The 25834-nt window shown below is 44.3% G+C and overlaps 1 protein-coding gene across 2 annotated transcripts in view; it reads left to right on the forward strand.

Moving 5' to 3' along the window:
* atrnl1a (attractin-like 1a) overlaps nt 1–25834 on the forward strand; it is a 176279-nt gene that overhangs the window by 137311 nt on the left and 13134 nt on the right. For both annotated transcript variants that reach the window (XM_035173062.2, XM_035173063.2), the window contains one exon: nt 13866–13961. In XM_035173062.2, coding sequence (XP_035028953.2) covers nt 13866–13961 — 96 coding nt within the window. The remainder of the gene's footprint in view (nt 1–13865; nt 13962–25834) is intronic.

Genomic DNA, 25834 nt, shown 5'->3' on the forward strand with positions numbered 1-25834 from the left:
TGAACATGAAGGGAGCACATGAGGACACCTGACGTGCAGACATTCACTCACATGCTTTCATCATCAACCTGTATTTCCCATTGATCATTGCGGAGGCTTCTCATAAATCATCCTGTCAACTTACATTAAAAAACAAATCTGTATCAACAAGTAATGAAAACAACAATGATCATGATGATGAAGAAGGAATCGTGTAAAATTAGTGAGTAAGTTAAAGAAAAGATCGGTTTAAGCGACAGTGGCAAGAAAAAGCATACGGACCCTTTTTCATTATCTTCATTACCTCCACCATTGAGGCTGTTTCCACTCCTGTTGCATCAGTGTTTTCAGTGCAGCACGTGTGATACTGACCAACTCAGCCTCATTCCAGGCCGAAAAAGTCAAGAGTTGTGTTCATTTGTTTTTATTAGAACCATTCTGCCTGCCGAAGTGTCCTTGGGCAAGATGCTGAATGTCATCAAGACTAGAAAAGTGCTATATAAATACAAACCATTTACCATTTAACTGCTATCAGCCTCAGGGAAAAATCACAGACACACACACACACACACACACACACACACACACACACACACACACACACACACACACGCTGCAGGCACATGCAGGTATCTTATATCAATATGTGTCAGTCCTGAGCAGAGGAGAGTTGTTATTATTGTTGTTGTTTGTATTTTAAGCTCCTGTCATTAGCTAAGGTATGTTTGCTGCTGCATTTGCTTTCCTTTGGATGCAGTTCAGGCACACACACACACACACACACACACACACACACACACACACACACACACACACACACACTCTTTATCACAAACAAACACTGTTTGCAGCGCATCTACACACACTCTCCTGTACACACACACCTACACAGATGCATGATCAGCTCTTGTTGCATTGGTCTGATGGGGCCGACTCTCTAATGCCTCTTTCCTGTATACTTAAGCTCTATATGGCAATCTGCAATAGTGCTGTGCTGGCTTGTTTATTGGCAAAACCGTTGGCTTCTCTCACTCTGCTCCTGGACTCCTCCCTCCTCCCTCGCTCTTTGACTCACCCTGTCTTTCTACCTCTCTCCTCCTCTCGCTCAGAATATTTGTTTATCCCAACTTTATTGACTTCTCCTTCACTCCCAGCTCTCCCTCTTGGACGGGCGATACCTCAGTCTCAAGGCGCCCCTGGTTTTTTTCATTACAGCTGGCACGCTGCGCTGTAACGAGGGCCCGACAGGATCTGCACCTATACCTAGATGTCTAAATTACTCAGCCTCACACACACACACACACACACACCTTCGCGTTGGCGGGCTCCAGATAGCTATCGATCAGACATTGATTGACCGGCTCCTTGTTAAAAAGATCTTGAGATGAGGGCCAGGTGAAGATGAGGTAAAGTTGCTGACTCCTCAGTCGCACACAAACACAGTGTTAGATTACACGCACGCCCCATTTGATGAGTTGTGTATATATTGGCGCGCTGAGGCCGTTGTTAATGAGATGGGGCCCCTGTTGTGTTGAGGAGTGCTGGACTCTGCAGGTTTGCACCCAGGTTCAACTGGCACCGAGAGAGAGGGATGGATGAATAAAAGGAAAGAGGGAGAATGGGAGTCTGGTGTCCTGTCAGGTAGTTTTTAAGAATTTGCTTTAAGACAGAAACTTAAAGTACACGAGGAATAAGTGGAAAAACAGATTGAAGATGTGCAGAGTGTACGAGCAGCCACATTCCATTAAGATCTGTGATGTAGTGATATATATGGTGATGGATGATATTTTGCTTTGCTATGAAAGAATAAAACAAATCAAAAACAAAACGTGACCACACTGAAGACTGAATTATCCAATAAACAAACCACCATTTACACAGTGATGTTATCAGGAGCATAAAACAACTGTTACAGTTAAGTATGATTATCAATCTATTAGATAAATACTATTGTTTTTAAAGGTATTGCAAAATGTAGGTGTTCTCTCCAAAAGTGTGCATTTTCATATGCATGTCGACGCTTCGTTAAAGTTTGAAGTTTCCAACTGAAGCAGAAAAGAGAATCGACAACAAAAGGGTCAAGGAGAAGTTTTACGAAATACAAATAGACCTGGAGCTTCTTACAAGACTTGAAATTGAAAATATTCAACAGAGGGTATGTGCATTCATAGCAGCTCATATTTTCCCCATCTACATTCCCACCTCATTCTATTTACCATTAGTTCTCACATTTATGTCCTTGTCCTTCACTCCCACCCCCCCTGAGTTTGTGGTGTCGACCTGCGCTCGCTCCCTCGTCAGAGCCGTAAAGTTGTTTCAAAGTGGATAGAATCATGTTTGACAGTGAATTAGGCTCCGAATGATTAAACATCCTCCCGCATTACTGCATCATGAAGATGTAATGATCTCATTAAGAAAAGGTTCGTCTGTGTGGTTGTCTGCTCCCCGACGCCCAATCAGAGCCGTTCTCCTTGACCCCGGGGTGAACGACCTCAGCCGACCTATCCCGGCTGAGGTCGCTGCCTTGACGCAATCTAATTGGACAGGGTGCAGGAAGTGGCTTTCAGCTGGCCCGTCAGCTGTGTGGTGTAATTGGTGGATAGGCCGGGTGCCAGCCAGCCAACCAGAGAGGTCAGAGATAATGATTATGAGCGGCGGCGCTGGTGCAGGTGGGAATTGATGAGCGTTAATCTGATATTTGATTAGTTTATGGAGGGGAGGGGTGATCGGAACCTACACACACACACACACACACACACACACACACACACACACACACACACACACACCACACACACACAGTGTTTGTTATGTTCGTGAACACGAGCACATGCAATCAGTCACTTATGCAGACACACACACACACACACACACACACACACACACACACACACACACACATGCACGCTGGAGCCCCTCTAGAGGTTTGGTAGACAGATGGGAGGTTGATGCTAATGGGACACACGGCTAAATGGACTAAATGGACAGGATAAGCACTGTTCCCAAGGAAACCAAAGGACTGTGTGTGTGTGTGTGTGTGTGTGTGTGTGTGTGTGTGTGTGTGTGTGTGTGTGTGTGTGTGTGGTCAAAGGGATATAAGGTTTAATCTTTCAAGGCACAGACATGAGGCCACAGACATAATGCCAGATTTGGCCAGAACGTACCACCACACACTTGCAGTTTGTAGGAAACAATTTGTGGGAGACTTGACATCTCACAGAAACTTTCGGGATGAAATGGGTCTTCAGAAGAAAATCGAACATGTAGGTGGACTGGTGTTGTCAGCGAGCTGCACTTGTGTGTGTCTCATTTTTGCAGCGAAAAACAAGAAATATAGTTTGTGACGCTTCCCTGTCGGCTCGCTCTCATCTTGCCTCTACTTGGGAACGGCCCTCTGCTAATGTGTGTGTAAAGTGAGCACCGGCCCTAAACTAGCAGTTATACATACTGTGCAAAGTTTATAAATGTGTTTAGACACATATTTTAATTAAAGATTTAAGGGGAATTTTATGACTTCATGTCGTGCGTTTGCAGTTTAAAATGTGACTTGGCTGGTTGTGCACTCATCCAATCATAGAGTGAGGAGGCTTCACTCTTGTTTATATCCAAGTGAAGGGACTCTACTGGCCGTAGAGGCTGAACTAAACCGTTTCCTTGGGAACCGGGTGAAGACAATGTGTGGTGCGCACACACACACACACACACACACACACACACACACACACACACACACACACACACACCACACACACACACACACATTCTAGTGAGTGTCAGTGGAGAGTTGGTGCCAGGTACTGCTGGACTTATATCAGCCACGAGGAAATGGGATGGAGAGACGTGCTGAGAACACAAACACATGCAGCCGACTTCTCCTCCGTGGTCCGTCACTGTGTGTGTGTGTGTGTGTGTGTGTGTGTGTGTGTGTGTGTGTGTGTGTGTGTGTGTGTGTGTGTGTGTGTGTGTGTGTGTGTGTGTGTGTTGGCCTGTGGAGAATGGGAATGGATGAGGCCTGTCTGAGCAGGCCAATGATGAGGTGCTAATGTGATAGGATATAATGAAAGACCCCTTGAAACAGCCCACTTTTCTTTTCCCTCAAGCGCTCGCTTTCTCTCTCCCCCTCTCCCCCTCTCTGTGTCTATGTCTCTCGCCCGCTGTCTAGCTGGTGGTGATTTAGTGCACCGGGTCACTACACTGTTTAACACTGTGGTCACTACAGCCGAGGGACAGAGGAAGAGAGAGAGAGAGAGAGAGAGAGAGAGAGAGAGAGAGAGAGAATGTGGGACATTTCATCAGTGAAGCTTGGAGACGCCTCCATGTCTATTTTCAAAACAAGGAAAATTCACCTAGATCATTAAGATTTAAAGATTAATCAGAAAAAAACATAAAACATCATATCATAATAACATGAGAGTCAAAACATCCGTAATGTTTTTAGCGTCCTTTGACACTACATTTTTATCATAATCCTTGTCGACTCTTTTTGTCGCGTGACGAGACTCTATCTCTCTGATGTGAGACACTTTATGTTTTTACAGCATAATTAGAGTTTTTAATTTGATGAACGTGGAACACTACCGATGATATGGAAAAATGAACTAGATAAGTTTAGTTTCTCTAAAGGAATTCAAACAGGTGATGGGGATCTGTGTCTACCTGAACACCATCGACCAGTAACACCAGTACCACTGACAATTATTAAAATCCTGCATGGGAAGGAGTTAAAACGTTTGATACTTTTTGCACATATCTCATGCAGCAGGAGACTCTGAGTGCACTCGTGGTTATTAGCTGATCTTAATGAAGTAGTCACTTCACGTACTTATGTAAACTGGAAGAGTCTCTGTAATCTTTCCTCCGCTCTGCACATGGTTCATGGGAGTATTGTATTAAAAAAAAACACTTGTATATCTGTTTTTCAACAAACCTCAGGGTTGAATAAATGAATGCAGCTCATATCAACACTTAAAGGCAAATGGGTCTCTTACTGTGTGGAGAGGTGCAATGAAAAGCATCTGGGATTAAACTGTACAGTCACACATGAGAGGAAGGCACCGTGTTGTCTGTGTTTCTAAAAATTGTTGTGTTACAATCTTGTGATCCAGGGGTAGAAAAGCCATTTTCTGGCACGAGTAGAAAGAAAACTGTCCGCCTCAGATGCCGGGGATCCGTTCCGAAAGTGTTCAGGCTATCAAAATATACATGTGTACGCATTTCACAGTTTTGTTTCTCGCAAGCCCAAATGATTTGGCCTATTTTGGTTCTATTTGATCTGGAATATTTCTGTCTCTCCGCGCTGTCTGTTCTCTCCGCAGTCAAAGTGTTTGCAGTAATTGCCAGGCAGTTAGCTGTGAATCGGTCATAATACAAGTGTGTGTCTTCCTTGTTCAGAGTAACTGCTACAAGCCCCACAATCTATAAGCCTTTTCTGCCTGTCGCTGTCTCTCCGGCCTTCTCTAATTAGCTCTCCAAATCAATGGGGATTGGTTCTAGCACCGTGCCAGGATGTGTCGAGGTGTTCCTCTGCGAACAGATTGTCTTGCTCACTCAGGCTTCGGTTGTACGCCGTGCCCCCGTCTGTCGTAAAGCTGTTTTCAGGGGCCAGGTTTCGATGCAGCTTCCAGAGCGGACTGATGTTTAAGATGCACCTCGACATGTGGAGTGCCTCCCTCGATTTACCCTCAAGAACGTCTCACCTCATCCTAACCTTGATAATCCTGTTCTCCTGCAGCACATAAGCACCTCTCCAATCACTTATCGCTGTTTTCTGCAGACCTTGAAGGGACCAGTGGTTTTGAGAGTTTTACTCAATTTGTTTTGCACCTTACCTCAATGCGGATGATTTGTTAACTTCACTGCTGATATTTAGATATTTGGATCTAGATTAATGACAATTTCAGGCAGTTATTGCTTTTCATCATAGACTCTATATGACGATGAGGCCATAAACCCCGCCTCCTCCATGTTATTGGGACGTGGACCAAACTGAAAAGTCACAGTTAATGTTAAATATTTTAGTTATTTCTTAAGTTTCTAATAACTTTGGTTTTAATTAGTTATTTGATGATATAAAAACAGGCTGAGATGTCCAAATAACATCAGAAAGTGTCTCAATGGTCCCCTGGTGGCTGGGGGCAGTATAGGTCCTAAACTCTGCCTGCTCCATGTTAGCAGGTGGGACATGTGAGACAGATTGGCTTTGATACCACAGCTCCACTCCTGTGCAAACTGTGGCTCCAGTTGACATCAAGAGAACAAGATGGCTGTCTTCCATCTGTATTTACAGTCTCTGGTTTCCATTCCTTCAAGTTCTTTACAAATGATGTTCAGTTGTATCATGTGACACAGTGAAAGTCTGTGTTTTGTTTTACAGTTTTCTTGTTTTTTACGAGGCGACGCAGTACACATCTTTGACACCATCCCTGCTTAATGCGAGCCATGCTCTCATTCATGGTAGTGTAACACATGAATGCACACTTGATGTTGTCATTACACAACTCAATCTCAAGTTCCAGGAGAATGTGGCGTGATTTTCCTGCTGTGCAGAACATAATGGAAAACAAATGGCTGCCTGTGGGAAAAATATGTCCCAAAAAAATCTAAAATCCCTGCAGGCTTCACCAGAGCTGTGATTTGTCGGAGGCTTAATCTTTCCAAAACACGCTCACATTGGTGCGATGCTTATTAAATACATGCTTGGCTTTAAAACAAAAAACAAACTTTCAATTTGCATCATTGAAACTGCTGCTATTTTTGCAGAAATTCGGCCAACAAGTTTACTTTTTGCGAGAGGAGATAATTCACTCAACTTTTCCACATCCAAGTTGGCGCACTCTCTTATCCTTCAGGCTGTGTGGTGTATTTCTAAGGTCCCTGAGAATCTTCCGTTTCCCTGAGCAATACTAATGTGCGCTACACATATGAATGGACGAGCAGAGAAGTACATGATGCTCAAGGACGGCTTCACCCACTGAGTTCATCTTCTGTCATCATGTGTGTGTCACCTTGCAGGACTACAGGCTTATTTGTGGGAACCACACCCTGAAGCCTTTTTGTCTTGCAGCCACCACTGAACGAGATCCAGGCTTCGTGACGGTTTGTTGGAAGCTGATTGGGAGTGTCGGGCTCTATCAGTGGAAGATATCTGTGCTCTTGTTTACTCTCCTTAGATCCCACTCACCACATTCAGCCGGGGGACAAATGTCGTCTGGAAACTTGGCAAACACGCCGGAAATGAGATTTGTTATCGCCTCTCGATTGTGGCCCCTCTGGCATACGAATCCAAAGGCAGAGGAATGTGTGTGTGTGTGTGTGTGTGTGTGTGATTCTCGGTGTTGAATCGGCCTTTCTCTGCTCACACCTGTTCGCCCGCACTCATCCCACAGACGCATTTGGCATTTTTTCCAGGTGTTTTTATGATGTAAATCCACAAGTGCACCCATGAGAGAGTCCTTTGTGAAGCCGCTGCATTGTATCCAACAATCAGACCAGTGGCGTCCCTGCAGACTCTCTGCTTCAATGCATTCACTCTTCATTTATTAACGCGTATCATATTTTATGCCGAGAAGCGAAGCTGCAAATCCTATCTGTGTGCAGTCACAGCATTGAGCTTCAAAAGCCACATAATGAGGGAATAATTGAATACTTATCAGCATCAATCATGGTTGTATGAATCTGTGTGTGTGTGTGTGTCTTTTTGTTTGTGTAGATGTCTATCATAGGGCGCTAACAATGCTCTGCCTCCAGATTGTGATCTCTTTGTGTCTTGTTTCTTGAGAGTTTTGCACCTTTGTGTCTCTGCATGTTTGTGAGTGTGAGTATCGGTTTGAATAAATCGTGATATATTGTGTTTTCAAGGTTTTTGGGGAAAGCCAGAGCCCCGAGTGAAGGACTTCATGTCCCAGGGTCCCGTTGATCATCGTGGGGAAACTCGTTGTTGACACTTATTGGGAAAAGCAATTTTACTGGCAGCGAAATAACAGCAGGTGCAAACATTAATGTCCATATTAGTCCCATTTAGGAGCAGCATGGCCGCCACTCTTCAGAATTTTGACTTGCATCCAAGATCTAATCTACAATTAATGTCATTATGGGCATAATTTGGAAGAAAATAGACTCGGGTCACTGTTGTGGACTCTGGACAGTCTGTCCTCTGTCAGGCTGGAACATGGCTGACGTGTGTACAGGGTGTGAACTGAAGCCTGAAGTTGACGGATGTGTTAGTGTGGCATCCTCTGAAGAAGAAGCTGACTCTAAAAGCAAAGGTCTAGATCATGACGTGTTCTCACCTGAGAGTCTGAACCAAGCTTCATGTGTTCGTTCCATTGTTTCATTTGATCTGGTTGGTTTTACATTGTAGTTTACTGTGACGGTTCTGTACAAAGCTGGGACTCAGTTGCAAAAGGAAGCACGGGAGACAAAAAATAAAGTACAAAATAAAACTTTACTTTAACAATCCAGGGGTCATACACGGGTAGGCAGTCAGAGAAGCAAACAAGTCCATTCAGGGAAAAGGCACAAAATCCAAAGTCGGTAATCCAGGCAGAGTCCAAAACCAGGCAAGCAAACACACGGAATTTAACGCTGGAGAGCATGAACACACGAAGGAGACAATGGCAGTCTGGCAGAAGGTGAGGGGAAACACAGGGTCTAAATAGGGAAAGCTTAATGACAAACAAGGTACAGGTGTGTGGGGAAACCAACAGGAAGTAGAACGAGACACAAGAACCCAGACAACAAAATAAAACAGGAAGTGAATACAAACAGACACAGACTGAACAGATTGTTACAGTTTACATTTTTCTTTTTCTATCGTTTTCTACTTCCGGTTTGATCCAGACCCAGAACACCTCTTCTGGTCTGAGGAACCTTTCACACCTGATATTTAGTTTCAGACTAAACTGAAAGGTCTGAAGGTTTCTGACCAAACAATGATTGATGTGATAGTTCTTTAAGATTCTGGTCAAATTTATGTGTCAAGAAGTATTTGAACACTGTGGGGATTACATACCTGGCCTGGTGCTGCCTTTGGGAATCACACAGATTCCTTAAATAAGACATAATATAAAGATCCACGATCCAATAAAGAATTCTGTTATAGGCTAAATTCTGAAAATTGAGATCCAACAAAGTGACAGTGTAATTTGTTATGTTTAGCAGATGTATCGCTCTGTCCTGCACCGCTGACACTAAAGAGAAGACTTTCACACACTCATATTATGCTTGACCAGATTTTACATTCAAATAAGATTTTACCTCCTACTTTTGGTGCTGATCCGTGAATTCTACTGTCACACTCACCCTTTTCACTTCTTTCTTCTCCTCGCACTTACTTTGAGGCAGAAACTTTTTTTTACTATAGTCAGTTCCAACAAGGGACGTCAATGAGATGTTATAACTTCTCCTTGCTCATCCCTTGACATATTTAAACTCTGACAGTCGCTGTAACATTTCCTGTGAAGCATGCGGCTGAGAGTTATATAAGCCCTGTCCAGAAATGGCTGCTTCTCTCAGATCTCTGATTAAAACATTAATCAGACCTAAACCTGCTGCCTCGCGTGGCATTGATTAAAGCCTCTGGTTAAGTTACAGATGGACTGGAGGAGCCGGGGGTGCTGATGTTGCATTATGTCTACAAGGGGAGGAATAAAGAGGCTGTAATGTTGGATTCGAAAATGCATTGTAAAGCTTGTGTGCTGAGATCTGGTTCACAGTTAGTTTTGCAGCTCATCTGATACCTTGGGGTCAGATATCTGTGCAGATCAACTTCTTCCAGACAGATTTATTTTCTTTATAGACGTGGTTTTGTGCATGGGGCGCCGTCCAGCTGTTACCAAACTGCTGGAAGGACGTGCTGCAGCATTAAGATTTGTTGTACAAGTTCTGCAAAGTTAAAAAGCCCAAAGTCCCCCACAGAAAACAGTGAAGCTCCTGAATCACTCGTCCAGACCAAACTTCCACATCATCATGACATCACAATACCCAACATTTGCATAATGCTCACCCAGTGGCTTGCCTGACACGCCCCCTGAGTGCAGCAAGAGAAAATGCAAATCCACAGGCTGCTCCGTTTTACTGTCAAATTGCTCGTCTAATCTGAGAGTTTCTGTGTATATATTTACAAACATGTTCATGCTGCAGGATAAGAAATACAACTTTTCAAAACTACCCACTACACAAAAAAAAACCTACACACACACACACACACACACACACTCAGGCTCGCAGATGCGTTCCCTATCGTTTTGCCCTCGCAGAGACGCTGTGGAGTTTAATTGCTGCCATAGTAGCTGCCAGCCACTTGTTGTGTTGTGAAACCCGTCATTTGCACAGGGGGGCAAACCACAATCAGCAAACAGCACATTACAGATATTTCCAGTCCGTCTAACAGGAGCTGCAATTTCCGCTTGCAGGTGCCACTGTGGTTGAGCTGGGTTCTGTGTAATTCACCATGTGATTGGCTCCATTGTTGCGGCTCGCCCGTTTCTCTCCTGGCTGTTTATCCGTCGTCTGTCCAGCTGAGACGGACGGACGAGTGAATGGGTGTTTGGATGTCGGGCCTCCCCAGGGATGTTCAGTGTGGAGCGGAGGAATGGACAAAGGCTCATTGGAAATATTCACTTCCTGGTATTTATTTTGAAATCCAGGCGTCCGTCTGGAACCCTTGACTCTTTGTACTTCAGACACAGACACGCACATCTCTCTGTCTGGACTCCCCCCCTCCTCTTGTCATCCGGTCGGTGGTGTCTGGTGTGGCACTGCTTGTTTACAGCACAGCAGAGTTAATTAGCCGTTTTATGGCTGATTTACAGCCCGACGGGCAGACAGAAGACGGCCGCTGCATCGTCCTTGTCAAGGGGGGACATTAAACTCACAACACATGCATGAGCACACACACACAAGTGGTTTGTTTCACCTAAAGAAGAAAGAAAGTGCATTTTCGTTTGCATGGGGTGAAGACAAATATCCTGACACACACTTCGACATTTGCAATTGAACATGGTGCTGAATATTACACCCACTTTTTACACCAGACTGATTTATCAGGTAACAACACACACACACACACACACACACACACACACACACACACACACACACACACACACACACACACACACACACACACACACACACACACAAACACTGTGACCCTGCTCACCTTGACCAGGTTTGTCTAATCTCATTAACGGAGGAGCAGCAGCTTCAGGGAGGAGAGAGATGAGCAAACACCTCTTTGACTCAAACTCACACATGGATGCACCCAAACAATGTTTACACACAGTGTCAGTTACACAACACAACCACCTGTGCACCAAAGTTACTGTAGAAGACAAAAAGTGAGGCACCCCTAACAACTACAAAATAAAATATAAATAATATGCATATGTAAAAGGTTTATTTTAGGCTTAGACAAAACAAATTACAGCACTGATGAGACGGACTTTGATAAAAATAATAACAACTTTGATTTATCTGTGCTGCTCAAAGTACCCAAGGCCACTTTACAGAGAAAACTTAAATAAAAGAAACCAAGGACAGAAAATAAAAGTCGAGATGTTTCCTGGGGATAAAACTTTGTTAACTAGTGAGTTTTAAGTACTTTTTTTTAAAAGTGTGTATCTCAGTTATCTTTGATTTTTCAAACTAAAGTTTGTCCTCAGAAATGCAAAAATATACATTTGTGCAGAAGCTTGAAAAGATCTTAGATTTGAACTTTATTCTTTGAGAAGTGAAACTGCCAATAACTGATAAATGATCAATTAAACACTAATATATGGAAAACTTTATGCACTTCTAAAGGTTTAAAAAGTGTTATCACCTGATGTGAAGCTGGTAGAACACAAACTTCCTCCCTGTCCTCCCACACCTCCTCACCTGAGCACCTGCAAATGCAATGTGACACCAGCAGGAGGCCGACGGCGACGCTAGCAAGCACACGCTGTCATCCGAGCGAGCGTTAGCGTAGCGGGGTGACAGCTAACAAGAGAAGACATCACATTAGCCCGAGCGCCGGCGTTGCTAGTGGAGCAGTTGTGCTGATGTAGCTACAGGTGTAGAATTCATTCATGCTTAAAGAGTCTGACACTGGCAGGCGAGCAGCCGGCGGCACACGAGCACAACACCTGACAGCCAGTTAATGTCAGTGCTGCCTTTTCTCTGCAACAGACGCTCAGGTGCAGGAGGGGCCTCGGTGTACAGAGAGGGAACCGTGTGCAGACATGCTGGAGTGACGACTTCCTGTCCGTATCACTCCACTAATCACTGCAGCTTCTCTCCCCCCGTCTCTTTTTCGTCTTTCTGTTACATTATGGATGTGCATCTTTTCTTTACTTGTGCCTCATGTGCCTTTCATTCCAAACGTCTTGTTCCTGTCCATCTTTTAACATCATCGACTTCACCCTCGTCCCCTCGTTCATCACCTCTCATCTGGGCCACAGTCCTGCACGGGTCTGTTTTTCCTGTTCCTGTTTTGAATCCATATAATTGTATTTTTTATCCATTACACAACAGTTGCAGGACTCTGGTCTGGTACCATCCCAGTGGAGTCCAGTCCCCTGTCTCTGGACCTGTAGAAAACTTTTCACCTCCTCTTCCTTTATGCCTGGCTGACATTTGTAATTTTATATTTCTGCACCTGGTTAGTTTTAGTTTTATCCTTGTTTCCCAAGGTGCTATAACGAACAAAGTAATTATAATTATCATTATTTTTATATAAGATTTGATATTTTACATTGTGCTCGTGCTTCTTGTTGTTCGTTTAATCACATTTATCTCTGTTGTCTTTGACTTTTTTTAATTGGATAATTTGCAGCCGAGTGTGACAAGAATCATAGAAACATCACGTTACGGCTTCATCTCCAACACAAGTCTTTGTTTTTTCTTCCTTTCACTTTTCTTGCTCTTCGTGTATGTGCCAGTTTTTCTAATGACTGGATTCGGTTGTGTCAGAGGTCACTTCAGGCTGTAAACAAACCAAAGTTTCTCTCCCCTGTTGAAGGGTCACAGTCGGCAGCCGGAATTCTCCCTCTGCTTTCATAAATGTGTGTGTGTCTGTGTGTGTGTGTGGTTGCATCAGACCGACCTTCAACCGAAACAACAAGCGACATACTGATGATTAGAGCTTTGGCACGTTATCGGCCAGGAATGAGTTTGTTGTGCACGGAGCAGGTGGCCACGTGCACCTCGGAGCTAAATGTAGAAACAAAAGCTCATTAACGCGTCTGAAGCGAAGTGGAAAGAAATGGAAATCAGGGTTTTGGATTGAGAGTGTTTTTTCTTTTGTCTTTTCAGGTACAGATTCACCCGCTGCTCAGACGAGTGTTTGTCTGTTTGTGTTGATTTTGTGTTTGCTTGTTCCCGATATGTTTTTCTTTTTTTTTATCATGCACTGTTTGTGTTTTCACTTGGGGAGTTTGGACCTCATGCTGATTGAGGCCTCGCCGTTTGCCTTTGTTCAACTAACTTTTCGGCATTAATGAAGTTTGCCCGCCTTCCTCCTCCCTCCCTCCGTCCCTCCACCACCTGCCTTCCCCCCCCTCTCCTCCTCTTTCACTTTGATCTGTGCTCCCATCTTCTCCCCTCGCTCCTCCTCCCATCCTACTGTCCTGACCCCCATTTCCTCGACTTCTTTTCTCTCACCCACTCGTTTTTCCAATTTCTTTTTGCCAATGTTCTCCTGCCGTCATTTCACTGCTCTTTTTCTCCTGCGTCCCACATCATCACCACAATAGCACCATTTGCAGGATTGAGACGCCCATGAGCAAGGCTTTAAACCCCTTTTGGTCCACGCAGATCTCCTCATTGCACTGTTGTCCTCCAGCACTGTGTTGATAAAATGTCGTATTAGATTTAAAGTCCCTCTTTTCCTCTGTCTCCCTCTGCAGCAGCTGATGAGAGAGCGACAGCAGATGGCCAGTCGTCCCTTCGCCTCGGTTGCTGTGGTGCTGGAGGTGGGCGGCGACCAGGAGGAGCTGCTGCAGGTCGGAGAAATCACGCAAACATGGACACACACACACACAGATGAACAACACTACAGACAACACACATAAACAGGCAAGATAGAAAAAAACTCCCAGGACAACAACATGGTCAGTGAGGGAAGTGTGTTCATTTGCATATCTGTACACACACACACACACACATACACACCTCTGCCGTGAATACTGCATGTGTGTGCCCTGAGTTCAACAAGTGTTTTGATATTTGGATTTTTCTCCAGTTTGTCATTTTACTACTAAATATGCTTGTTTTTAATAACAGAAAAGATCTCTAACATGAGGATTTTGCTCTGTTGCTGCATTATACGGCTGTTTTTGCCACGTCCATAAAGTTGTCACCATCCACGCAGACAGTCAGACCCTCATAGTTTCAGCTGCAGTTGTGCATGCACCAGCAAGTGCTGTTCTGTTCTCTCTCTCTCTCTCTCATCGAGAACTTGTCTTTCACTCTGTATTGTTTGTATCTGGCGCTCAGGCGAAAAGTAAAAACATAACCTCCTTCACTGAGGTAATAACTGCAGGGATCAGTCATGTAAACGATGTCTGTGACCAATCAAAACCTGGTCATCTAAGGTCTGATGTCAACAAAGGGTCTTTTCATGGTGCCAGATTACAAGATGTAGTAGCTGAAGACAAAATAACTCGACACGACGGGATCCAGGTTTCACCCTCGGGGACGTACTGAGCACATCTGGTTTCAGTGGCGGTCTCTCTCTCTCTCTCTGTGATTCACCACCACGCTGGATCCTCACCTTCACCCGCCGGCCCTGAAGGGTCCTCCAGCGGCACTGTGGCTGCTGGAGAGCGGCCCCCCCCTGAGAGGCTTCTGAGCACATGCTGCAACATGAGTGTTACCTTCAGTGAGGGTCTGACTGTCAAATCTGATGTGTGCTTCTCCTGGGGGTGGCAGGCAGTTCATCAAACGGCTGTGTCACCTCTGTTTTCTGCTTCACGTTGCTTTGTGAATAGCTTATACAGTTAAACAGTGTTTAATGGTAGATTATGTGACAGTTAAAGTGGACAGTAAGAATCCTCACAGCATGGATACGTTATGGATCCGTTACAACTTTTACACCTGAGCCCCCTCTGTCCTCTGAAGCCTCAGTGGAGCCCAGAGACAGATGTTGCAGGAGATTTACTGTGAACAAGAGGCTGAGAGAGCTTGACCCTCATTTATCACGCTGCACAAAAACAAATGGGCCTGGAAACCTATTCAAAATAACCCGTCCGTCAAGTCTGAAAGTCGTTTAATTTTAAACCACTTGTGTTTTTCATCATTTGAATAACCTTCAGCATCATATGTTAAAACAACAAATAAAATACTACAATGAAATGAACGCTGACCACGCACATCTGATCCAAATAACCTCTGTGTCCATCTGTTATTCAGCTGGAACAGGTTTCTCATAAACAGCTGTTTACGAACCAATCTAGAAGTTATGAGGTCAGCACCAAACTTCTGTCCTTTCCTCACAAATAGTTGTTCCCAGTCAACGTCAACTCTTTCTTTTGTTTCTGCTGAAGTTAGCAGGAAGCCCCCGGCCCAACCTCAGAGCCCACTGGCTGTGTGAATGCAGAAAAATGTAAAAGTTGGTAGACCATTCATTTCAGTCAATATGTTGAAAATCAGAAGGCTTCCAACCCAAGAATCTTCCCCTCGTCCACAGATTCTGCAAATTCACATGTAGACTCTGTATAAAGAGATTATCCTCGACATGTCCCCGATGAGTCACTGGAGCGTCCTGCTCTCAAGACGTAGCGCTGCTCAGAGGACGTGTTATAACCTTTTGTCTTGTAAACACAACGATGCCTGAAGCTCTTGGTGATCGACCATCAAAAGTTCATGTATTGATTTTAATTTGATTTCATTTCGGGTTTGTTTGTAAAATAAGACATTTAAAACCTCCTCATATCTCCCCTCCTGTCTGAGGATCCATCTCCTCTCACAGTCGGAGCTGAAGGTGATGGAGTCAATGGAGTAAAAGGCCAATCAGCACATGATGCTTAATTAGCTTCAGCTCCGCGTTGACCAGGTTTGGACTCGGCTCGGCTCGGCTCGGCTCACGTGCCTGTCGAAGCCTCCGGGGCTTCCTCCAGCTTATCTGCGTCTCAGCCTGGTTTCCATTTCATTCTTGAAGGTGAGAGACAATGGGCCAGAACGATAACTTCACACTGAGGTTAATTACACAACATCTGGTTCATAGTGGAGCGTGCAGCTTAGCATAATTGTGTAATGAATGAGGGAACGGGAACATTTCCGTGCTGTCCCGCTTACGGCGAGCGGCAGAGAATAGAGAAACTAAAAGAGTCATCACCGGCCTGTTCCACGCCGTGTTCAGACAGGAAGCAGGAGACAGCCCCTGTTGTGTCCACACCGCACGGGTTTGGTTTATTTAGGAGAAAAACGACTCAGACGATGAGGAGCTTAGTGTTAATTTTAAAAAACAAATCCTACATAAACATCTCCACTTTCGAAGCTCAGGTATCCGGGATACGGAGGCCGCCATCTTCGGCAATCGAGGTCGTGCCTCCACCAATCAAGACTACATATTCAGTTCATTCTTTTTGTATCGTCTTCACTTCCTTGTCTTACAAAAATAACCCATAATACTCCTGAAATATAAAAACTATTCCTCCATCCATTAGTAAACTATCTTTGAATACCGATGGTCGACTGCTTCCTGCTTCTTTCTCCCCCTCCATATGTTAAATGGCGGTAAAAGCTCCTACATCAGTATATATCCTCCTCCTCCAACCTGATCCCAGCTTTACAGTGTGTCATGGCTGCATTACACAACATGGGTAGAGTCATCAGCATAAATCGATGATTCCACCGCCGCCATAAAGCACTGCCGTTATGTCGTAAAGCTGATGAGCCCGCAGCAACTAGCATCTGCACGCCTCCGCCCGCGGGAAGCAGTTACCACCTTGCCGCTGATTAACGACGGCCTCCCGCTATTCATAATGCTATTTAAAGCAGAGAATGAATCAATATCATATCTTGTGTTTTAATGCGGCATATTTATTCTACAATTGCAGGGATTTAATACGGCGCGGGAAGGAGGGATGGTGGGAGGGGAGGGACGGATGGATGGAGAGAGGGAGCGGGAAGGAAAGGGGAAAGAGGAAGATAAAGACAATTTATGAGACCTGGGAGTAATGTATGTTTGGTGGAAAAACACACAGCTAAACACTGATTTACCCACAGTACACACACACACACACACACACACACACACACACACACACACACACACACACACACACACACACACACACACACACACACACACACACACACACACACACACACACACACAGCACTGCAGGGCCTATCTGATAACACAAAAGCTTCAATCAGGCACAGAAGAAAAATGAGAAACACATGAAAGCACACACATACAGACACACACAGACACACACTCATTTGCATTCATCCTGGACACACACACACACACACACACACACACACACACACACACACACACACACGTTATTAACTCAATAACTCACACCTCTGTCAACACTAACAAGGCTAAAACAAACCCTTTGCTCCTCATGTTTCTGTTTGCGTTTTAACAAAAAGGCTGGTTTGTCTTCTTTCTTTTTATCATTACAAAGATTAGTAAAAAAAAAATAAGAGAAAGCGTCTCACACACATTATTTCAGAGCCTGGAGGAGAAGCACCTGCGGCGCCGTCAGCTGAGCAAACGTACCGACGCTTTACGACCGGCGTTCTTTACTCTGCCACCGCTCCGTCTCTCTGAGGAGTCGCTCACAGGAGGAGTGAAGTTTAACAAAATCATTCTGTCCACTCTCGAGATATTTAAAACCATTTCACAGATATGAATAAATATAACGCGGACACAGGCTACATCCACTTTTATTTTAAAGTTTTTGTAGTTTTAAAAAACTGTGGCTTTGTGTTTCGATGTGGACGAGCGACAGACTTTAGTAAACGATGACGCAGACGCTCAATTTCTCACTTAGCGTCACGTTAATCGGTTTAGAAGTGACGACGAGAGCAACTTGAACGGTTATTTTTGTGGGAAATATATGTAAAACATGAAATCTCCCACCGCGCCGCGTACTCATGTGCTTTATTTGACACGAGAGGAAGAAGGAGACTTATCTCACCACAGCTGATGGAAGCCTGGAGGGAAACCAAAGAGGATTTGAGGCTGTTGTGATTTCACTTCCTCTCCTGCAGCCGAGGATTTACCTTGAAACAGCACTGACCAATATCTCGCTGGAGGGAAGCAGAGCTATAAAAATATAGGAGCTGACGTTTTATGACAGTTTTTTGTTCTTTATATTTCGCTCCCCCCGGTTGTTTTATAATGACTTTTATCAGTCGGGGACACATTTCCTGTTCTCGGCTTTTTAAAGAGCATCTCACCCTTCTCACCACGTTTCACCGTTTTCACAGAGAGCGAACAGATGTGTCACTTGATCTCTGACCAACAGTCGTAAAACCACGTTTTTATTTCCAGCCCACATTCTCTTGAACTGACTCGATCCACAGCATCACAGAGGTGGGGGGCAGTCCAGACTCACTCTTCCACTTTTCCTTTAACTTTTTTGAAGGGCGAAATATAAACATGTGTGTGGATCTGAAACGTTTGAGTTCGTGAGACACGGACTATAAATCAAATTTAGAGCCGACCCGTGTGGATGTTTGGGAACTGATACGATATCAGTGATGAAATGAAGATTTAACTGTGGTTTGACATTTAACAGTTTAACCATAAACTTCATTATAAACTAGAAGAAAATGCATTTCCTGCTGATAATGAAATACTGAAATGCTTTGTTGAATCATGCTCAACATGTTTGACGTGATTCCACCAGAATCCTTGATGTCACCACAGATAAGAAACAAGAGCCACACACTGCAGAGAAAGATGAACATTTCAAATAGTGAGGGTCTGAAAAAAGGAAAGTGAGAGCAGCGATGACAACTTGAGCTCTGAGTTCAAATATAATTTGAAACTCTTCAGGTCAGATTTCCTCAAAACGCCACAAAACACCAAGTCAACAGTTCACCCAGGAACATTGTGTTTCTACTTTGCTGTGACAGAACTCATCTGTACTTGTCCTAGACTCTAAAGAACAGAAACACTCTGGTGTCTGTGGGAAGAACTGAGACGTTGAAGTGAAGTGATTCTTCCTCCTGTGACGGTTCGTACAGCAAAGATTCATTTCAACCTCATCGACCTCCTGAGTGTTGAAGCGTTAATCTGTGGAGCTCGGCTGATATTCAAATTCCCGTCCGTCCGACTGGGTGTTAAATCCACGAGAGCATGTCTAGGTGCTGGATCAGAGACGTGGAACCAGGCTATAGTCGGGTCCCCGGCACCTGTATTCTTTCTCATTAGGCCGTTTTTCTCTCAGTTCAGGCTGTTTTTTTCACTGCCCTCTTAAAATGAGTGTGTTTCTCTGTTCTCGTCTTTTCTCCCTGAATCGATATCTGCACCTCCGCCGCTGTAATCCATCAATACTGCATCTGAACGAGGAGAAAAAAGCATTTTCAGGAATGATGATGGCCTTTGGAGCGTTGTTATGTGGTGCATGTGTGTGTGTGTGTGTGCATGTGTGTACATTTATACAGTACAAGTGAGTGTATATATAAGTGTGTGTGTGTGTGTGTGTGCAGCCATGTGCATATCTGTGTGTGTATCTTCCCGTGTGGATGCAGCCACACATCCTCGGCGAGCAGAAAACACATTCATCTTTCCAGCACTAATAGTGAAAGGCGGAGAGGTGGAGAGGACAGTGAATGTGTGTGTGTGTGTGTGTGTGTGTGTGTGTGTGTGTGTGTGTGTGTGTGTGTGTGTGTGTCTGGAGGAGGAGGAGGGAGGAGGAGGAGGAGGAGGGTGGGTGAATGGCAGATACTCTCCACCTCCTGAATTAAGGCCAAAAAAGAAGTTTGGCTCTTACGAGGCATTAGAGAGATGATTAATTTGTCGTCATGGAGAAAGAGAGAGAGAGAGAGAGAGAGAGAGAGAGAGAGAGAGAGGGATAGAGGGATTAGATGAGGGAGAGGGGAAGAGATGGAGAGAGGGAGAGGTTGTGAAGTGGCCCTCCCGTCCTCCCCTTGCAGTAATAGGATTGTTCGCCCACCGACGTGCTGATTAAAATGTAAATCCAACGCATCTCTCTCTCTCTCTCTCTCTCTCTCTCTCTCTCTCTCTCTCTCTCTCGCTCTCTCTTCATAAGGAGAGAGAGCGAGGAGAGAGACATAGAAGATGAGTGTAGGAGGAGAGAGATTCTGGTTGGAGAAGGTTCCAGGAGTCAACGTTTCATTCTGTTAATTCTCTCGTTTGGCTTCTTTCAAACTAACAACAAAGGAGAAGCCGATTTACGACGGCGTTGTTTTCTCCACATTTGTTTAATTTTGGGAGTTGGTGCATTGACACATACATTTATACACAAAATATGATGATTACATATTATAAACACTCGTTTCATGACGTTGCTTCTTTGTGCAGGCTTGATTTCTTTGACTTCTTCCGGGATTCATGACATTATAACGAGCTCCAGTAAATATTCTCCTCCTGGAGACGGATTGATTGTTGACGCTTCAGTTGAGTTATGTTTGATTCGGAGGACTTCTTCTTTTTGGAAAATGAAAGATGTGATTTACCGCGTCTGTAATTTGATTAATTTGGTTTAGTGTCTGGCTGTGGGAAACAATACTGTGCAACAACAACTCCTCTGTGTGTGTGTGTGTGTGTGTGTGTGTGTGTGTGTGTGTGTGTGTGTGTGTGTGTGTGTGTGTGTGTGTGTGTGTGTGTGTGTGTGTGTGTGTGTGTCAGCAGAATCTATCGACAGATTAACACTCTAATAGATGAAAATTGTAAATAATTTGCAGTGATGATGATGAGGCCCGGCTCTCGGAGCGAAGGCCTGATTCAACCTGACACTGGATCTCAGTTCCTCTCTGTGTGTGTGTGTGTGTGTGTGTGTGTGTGTGTGTGTGTGTGTGTGTGTGTGTGTGTTATCATTCCTTGTATCTTCTCCTGATTCCAGTCCTGTCATCCTTCCTCTCTCTCATCATCTCTCCCTCTGCGTCCTTCCTTCTCCTCTTCTCTTCTCCTCTCCTTCATTCATCTGCTCTCATCCACTATCACCTCCTCTTTCCTTCTCTCCTTTCCTCGTGTCCATTCTTCCCCTCCGTCTCTCTTTGTCTCAGTTGGTCTGCTCATCTTCTCCTCTCCTCTCACCCTCTGTCTTTATCTCCCTTCCTCCCTTTCTTCCGTCCCTTGAATTCTTTTATATTTTCTTAATGTTCACTCACATCTGTTTATTCCTCATCACCTCTTCTCCTCCCTCTCCATCCCACTTATTTCCTTCTCCCCTCCTCTCCTCCTCTTCTCCTTTCTGTCTCTTCTTATCTTTATCTCTCCTCTGAATCTCCTCCTCATCTCCTCTCCTTGATTCCATCTCTTCCTTTCTATTCCTCTTCCTCCCCTTGCTTCTCCTGCTCCTCCTCCCCTCTCCTCACATAAATCCCTGCGTCAGGTTCTTCATGCATTTTAAATGTAGTTGTTGTGTGGATAACGTTGGTGCACGGCCTGCAGAGGCTTTTTTTTTTATTTACTTGTTTTAGATGGAAACAAACTTTCCGAGACAAGAGGCTCTGCAGCTTTTTATGGAGATTAGAGGAAGAGGAAGAGGAAGAGGAGGAGGAGAAGGGACGCGGCTCAAAACATCTCCCGTTGGATCTCTCTGATTATAGGGATAAAGATACCACTTTGCGCCGGAAAATCTCCTCTCACTCTCAAAGCTCGGAGGGATTTTCTTTTTTTTTCTTAGAAACACCTCAAACATGCTGCTCCCTCCGTCATCTCCCCTCCTCACTCGGAACTGAGTCTGAATGTAAATGGCAAACTGCTCTTTTTTCCTCCTTTTATTCATTAAAAAAGAAAAGAAAATCTCTTTTCCAAATGCCACGAGGAAGAAACGACACACGCTGTAGTTTGCTCGCTGGGAAGGTCAGAGGTCGTGGGCGGTGCTCAGTGGTTCTGAATTAGTGGGATGACATAGTTACGGCTCACTTCCCCGTCTCAAACTGGGCTCCAGGTAATCACATGATGTGGTTGTAGCAGCAGCATCAGTGCAAAATGTGTGAAAGTGACATTAACACAAAATCCTTCCGTTCAGAAATATAAAAAAAGCATGTTTCCACCAGACATGTTATATCACTTATACGACTGTGCTCTACACACACACACACACACACACACACACACACACACACACACACACACACACACACATGCACAGACACACTCTCAATCTGTCTCGCTCCCTGATCAGAACCATTTCCTCTCAATCCTGCAGACTCTCGCGGAGCTCGGCAACTGATACAGACAGACAGAGAAGGAGGAAATGGGAAAATGGGGTTTTAGATGGAGGGAGGATTGGACACGACAGTTTTCTGCCCTGGGGGAGGGGCGGACATGCATGGCCAGTCTAATCGGCTAAGGAGGGCACGGCGGGGGGCCACTCTCCACACCTCGGGGTCGGAGAGCAACGCCGTGTTTATGTACGTGTGTGTTCCCACGTGTGCGCGCCGGCCCGAGACGTGTTGGACACGGAGGCCAGTCGGGGGTTAAGTCTCGTTCAAAGCCACACAATCCAGCATTGAGCCCTTCGTGTCAGTTTGAAGCCATTTAAAATGCCACCAAGGGAGGATGAAGAACCCGAAGTAACCTCCAGATGTTTGTTTTTCTCTCCTCTGGATCATCATATCCTCAATAATTCAACGTAATTGTAATTTGAGATATTTTTCCTTTGCACGAATTAACACAAAAGGTGAGAAAAGTTAATTTATAAAACCACTTTCATGCCATAGAGCCTCTCAAACTTTAATGTTTCTGCCTTCACAGCCAATAAAAAAATAATATAACTCAATTTATCCTTGAGGTTATAGCTGCTTCTAACTTTACAGATGTTTCAAGCAGATCTAATAATAGTCTGATTCAGATCTATATCTGTTTACACGTCACGTCTTCGCCCCTCGCAGAAGAATTAAGAGTGTAACATGCAGACAATGAGCAGAACAAAGATCCTGCTGCGCGCTGAGATTGAGCCCCGGGCTTTTATTGATGTGAACAAAGATAAGACGCGGCTTCGTTTCAGAAGATGCACCTGATATCTGACTTCTAGAGGCTGTGATCTCGGGGGATTGTGTTTGAATAACACGCAGATTAAGCGTGTGGTTTCTGCACTTTTTAAGATTTTCACATGTTTTTGTCTGGGTCAGAATAATCTGAATAGTCTCTGGGATAAAATCGAGCCACATTTAGTTGCAAAGTAAATGTTCTTTAGACGTCTCGGCTCAATAAAACTGTTTCAATGACACCACGGTGTTTTGACATTAAGCTCGAGCACGGAAATTTACCGTCGTCATTGAAAAGTCGACTTTAAAAACCTTTGCAGCCAAATTCATCCCAGTTCTAACCTTGTGGTCTAGACATCGTTTGACCAGTAAATCAACAAATCAGAAGAAACTCAGGCTGTGGAAATGCAGCTTGTGTCTGTGCTGCAGTGTGTTGATGGTCCAGCTCAGTTCGAGCGAGTGTTTGTGACAGACAAAAAGAGACAGAACGGAATGGAGAGACACACAGACGGAGAGAGAGAGAGAGAGAGAGAGAGAGAGAGGGAGGGAGAGGAGGCCATTAGGAGGACGAGACGGACTGAGTCATGGAAGTAATGGTGAAGACGGAGAAGCCCGACAGCGAAGATTGTAAAGGACAATGTGGGGAAAGTGCAAGTGAGGAGGCGAGCAGAGAGTTTAGAGGACGGAGGTGATTTCACAGACGCTTCTTCTTCTTCTTCTTCTTCTTCTCTGTTATTATGTGTATTTCTGTGAGTGTTTGTCTCCTGACCTTCAGCCACGTTGTTAGATTTCACCGGTATAATCTCACATGTTTCCGGCCAAACACGTTACTTTAGTGACTTTAGAGATATTTTGTATCAGGTAGTGTGGTCCGTGTCACATCTGTTAACATGGAGGAGGCAGGGTATATAACTTATACTGCAGCCAGCCACTAGGGGCAAAAGAGATGTCACACCCTCCATCTATATTTAAAGTCTATGTCTCTGTTCTTGTCTTCTCTCAGTAGATTGTATTTTCATGCCTCGCCTGCTGTCCACCAGTTATTCGGATGATTGAATTTGGAATTTGGAATTTACAGCTGTGATGTCAGCGCAGAACAGAAACTCGGTGAAAGCTGAAAATAAGAAAGATAAGAGAGAAGGAAGAACGGATAAACAGTAGTTTTCAGAGGAGGAGAAACTTCTGGCTCAATTTCCTGTGGTGTGAGAGAATGTATCCATCATGCAGCTCTGCCCCCTCACCTCGAAACACTCAATTCACCACTTTGTTCGTCCCGTGGACAAAATGGGACGAGTGTTCCAACGACTGTTTTTATTTGAGGCGAGAACTAGAGACGAGAGGAGAAAGTGAGAGGAGGAAGGAAACTGCCGAGGTGAGAGTTACTGAAATGACCTCGCTCCTCCACAACATCTCAGTTTGTTATTCACCGTGAATGAAAAGAGGAACCGACGGACGGAGCGGCAGCGTGAAGCCACAGCCAATCACGAGAGACGTCTCATTAGCGTAACGGGGGGTTGTTATTGTTGTTGATGCAAACAGGACAGATTGTGAAACACAAATTCATGGAAAATGGAAATTTTCTGGAGTTTGAGTCTGAAAGCAGCTTTAGCACAGTTTTCATATCGACTCCTCACTAATGGATAAGAATCTAAACTTCATAATTGCCTAAAACTTCATGTTAGTTGCGGATTAAACTGTTTATTGGTCCACGGTCTTCAGATGAACCTTTATTTATCATATCATGATGAACCAGGTTTTCATTCCAGCCGCGGAACTGATTTCGCGGAGCTGATTTCACTGAGTTATTTGCTTTTCACTGGAAGCATCTGGCCTCAGCTCCAAACACAACTGCAGTTATCTCAAATTTTAAATAGAAATAACAACGGCCTCGAACCAATAAAAAAAACCTGCAGGGCAACAAACAACAACCTCTCTGGATTATTTCCAGTCGTCCTTTCGAGAACAAGGGGCTGAAAACGCTGAGTATTGCCAAGGAGCCAATTTCTACTTTGTTCCCAGTCAGCAGAAACCGTTTCATGGGCTTAAGTGGCACTTGATATTTAAAATATATAAATAAAATGAGAGAGAGAGAGAGTCACTGTGATCTCTCTCTCTCTCTCTCTCTCTCTCTCTCTCTCTCTCTCTCTCTCTCTCTCTCTCTCTCTCTCCCCTCTCTCTCTCCCTCTCTCAACACACACACACACACACACACACACACACACACACACACACACACACACACACTTACTGGGATTACTTTGGGAACGCAGCCAGACAAAGCTCTTAGCGTCGTCACTTCACTCTGACTCTGCCTCATCATTTACTCCCGACACGACACATGAAGATTCAGGTTCACTTCGTTTATCTTTGGATTATTTTGGTGTTTACCAAAGAAAAGAGAATTTAAAAAGCAGGAAAATAGAACTAAAGTGTTTATTTGATTTTGATTTTAGAATTTTATCCACTTTAGATTTTGAAATACAAGGTGTTTTAAAAAAAAAAAAGGGGGATGAACATGAGTTTTAAATTGTTAAATGTAATATTTAGAGGAGTGATATACGAGCGCCTGCAGTTTGGTGCGGATTAATTAAATATAAGGGAAGTGTTGGGCCTTGGCAGATATTTGAGCTCTACTGACTCTGGTTAGTTTTCATTTCATGTAACAGAAAAACCAAATCACCTGAAACAATAAAAATTCCATTATTTCTCTTTCAGACGCTCGGGTCTT

The sequence above is a fragment of the Hippoglossus stenolepis genome, chromosome 12, assembly GCF_022539355.2.
Source record: "Hippoglossus stenolepis isolate QCI-W04-F060 chromosome 12, HSTE1.2, whole genome shotgun sequence".
Classification (NCBI taxonomy): domain Eukaryota; kingdom Metazoa; phylum Chordata; class Actinopteri; order Pleuronectiformes; family Pleuronectidae; genus Hippoglossus; species Hippoglossus stenolepis.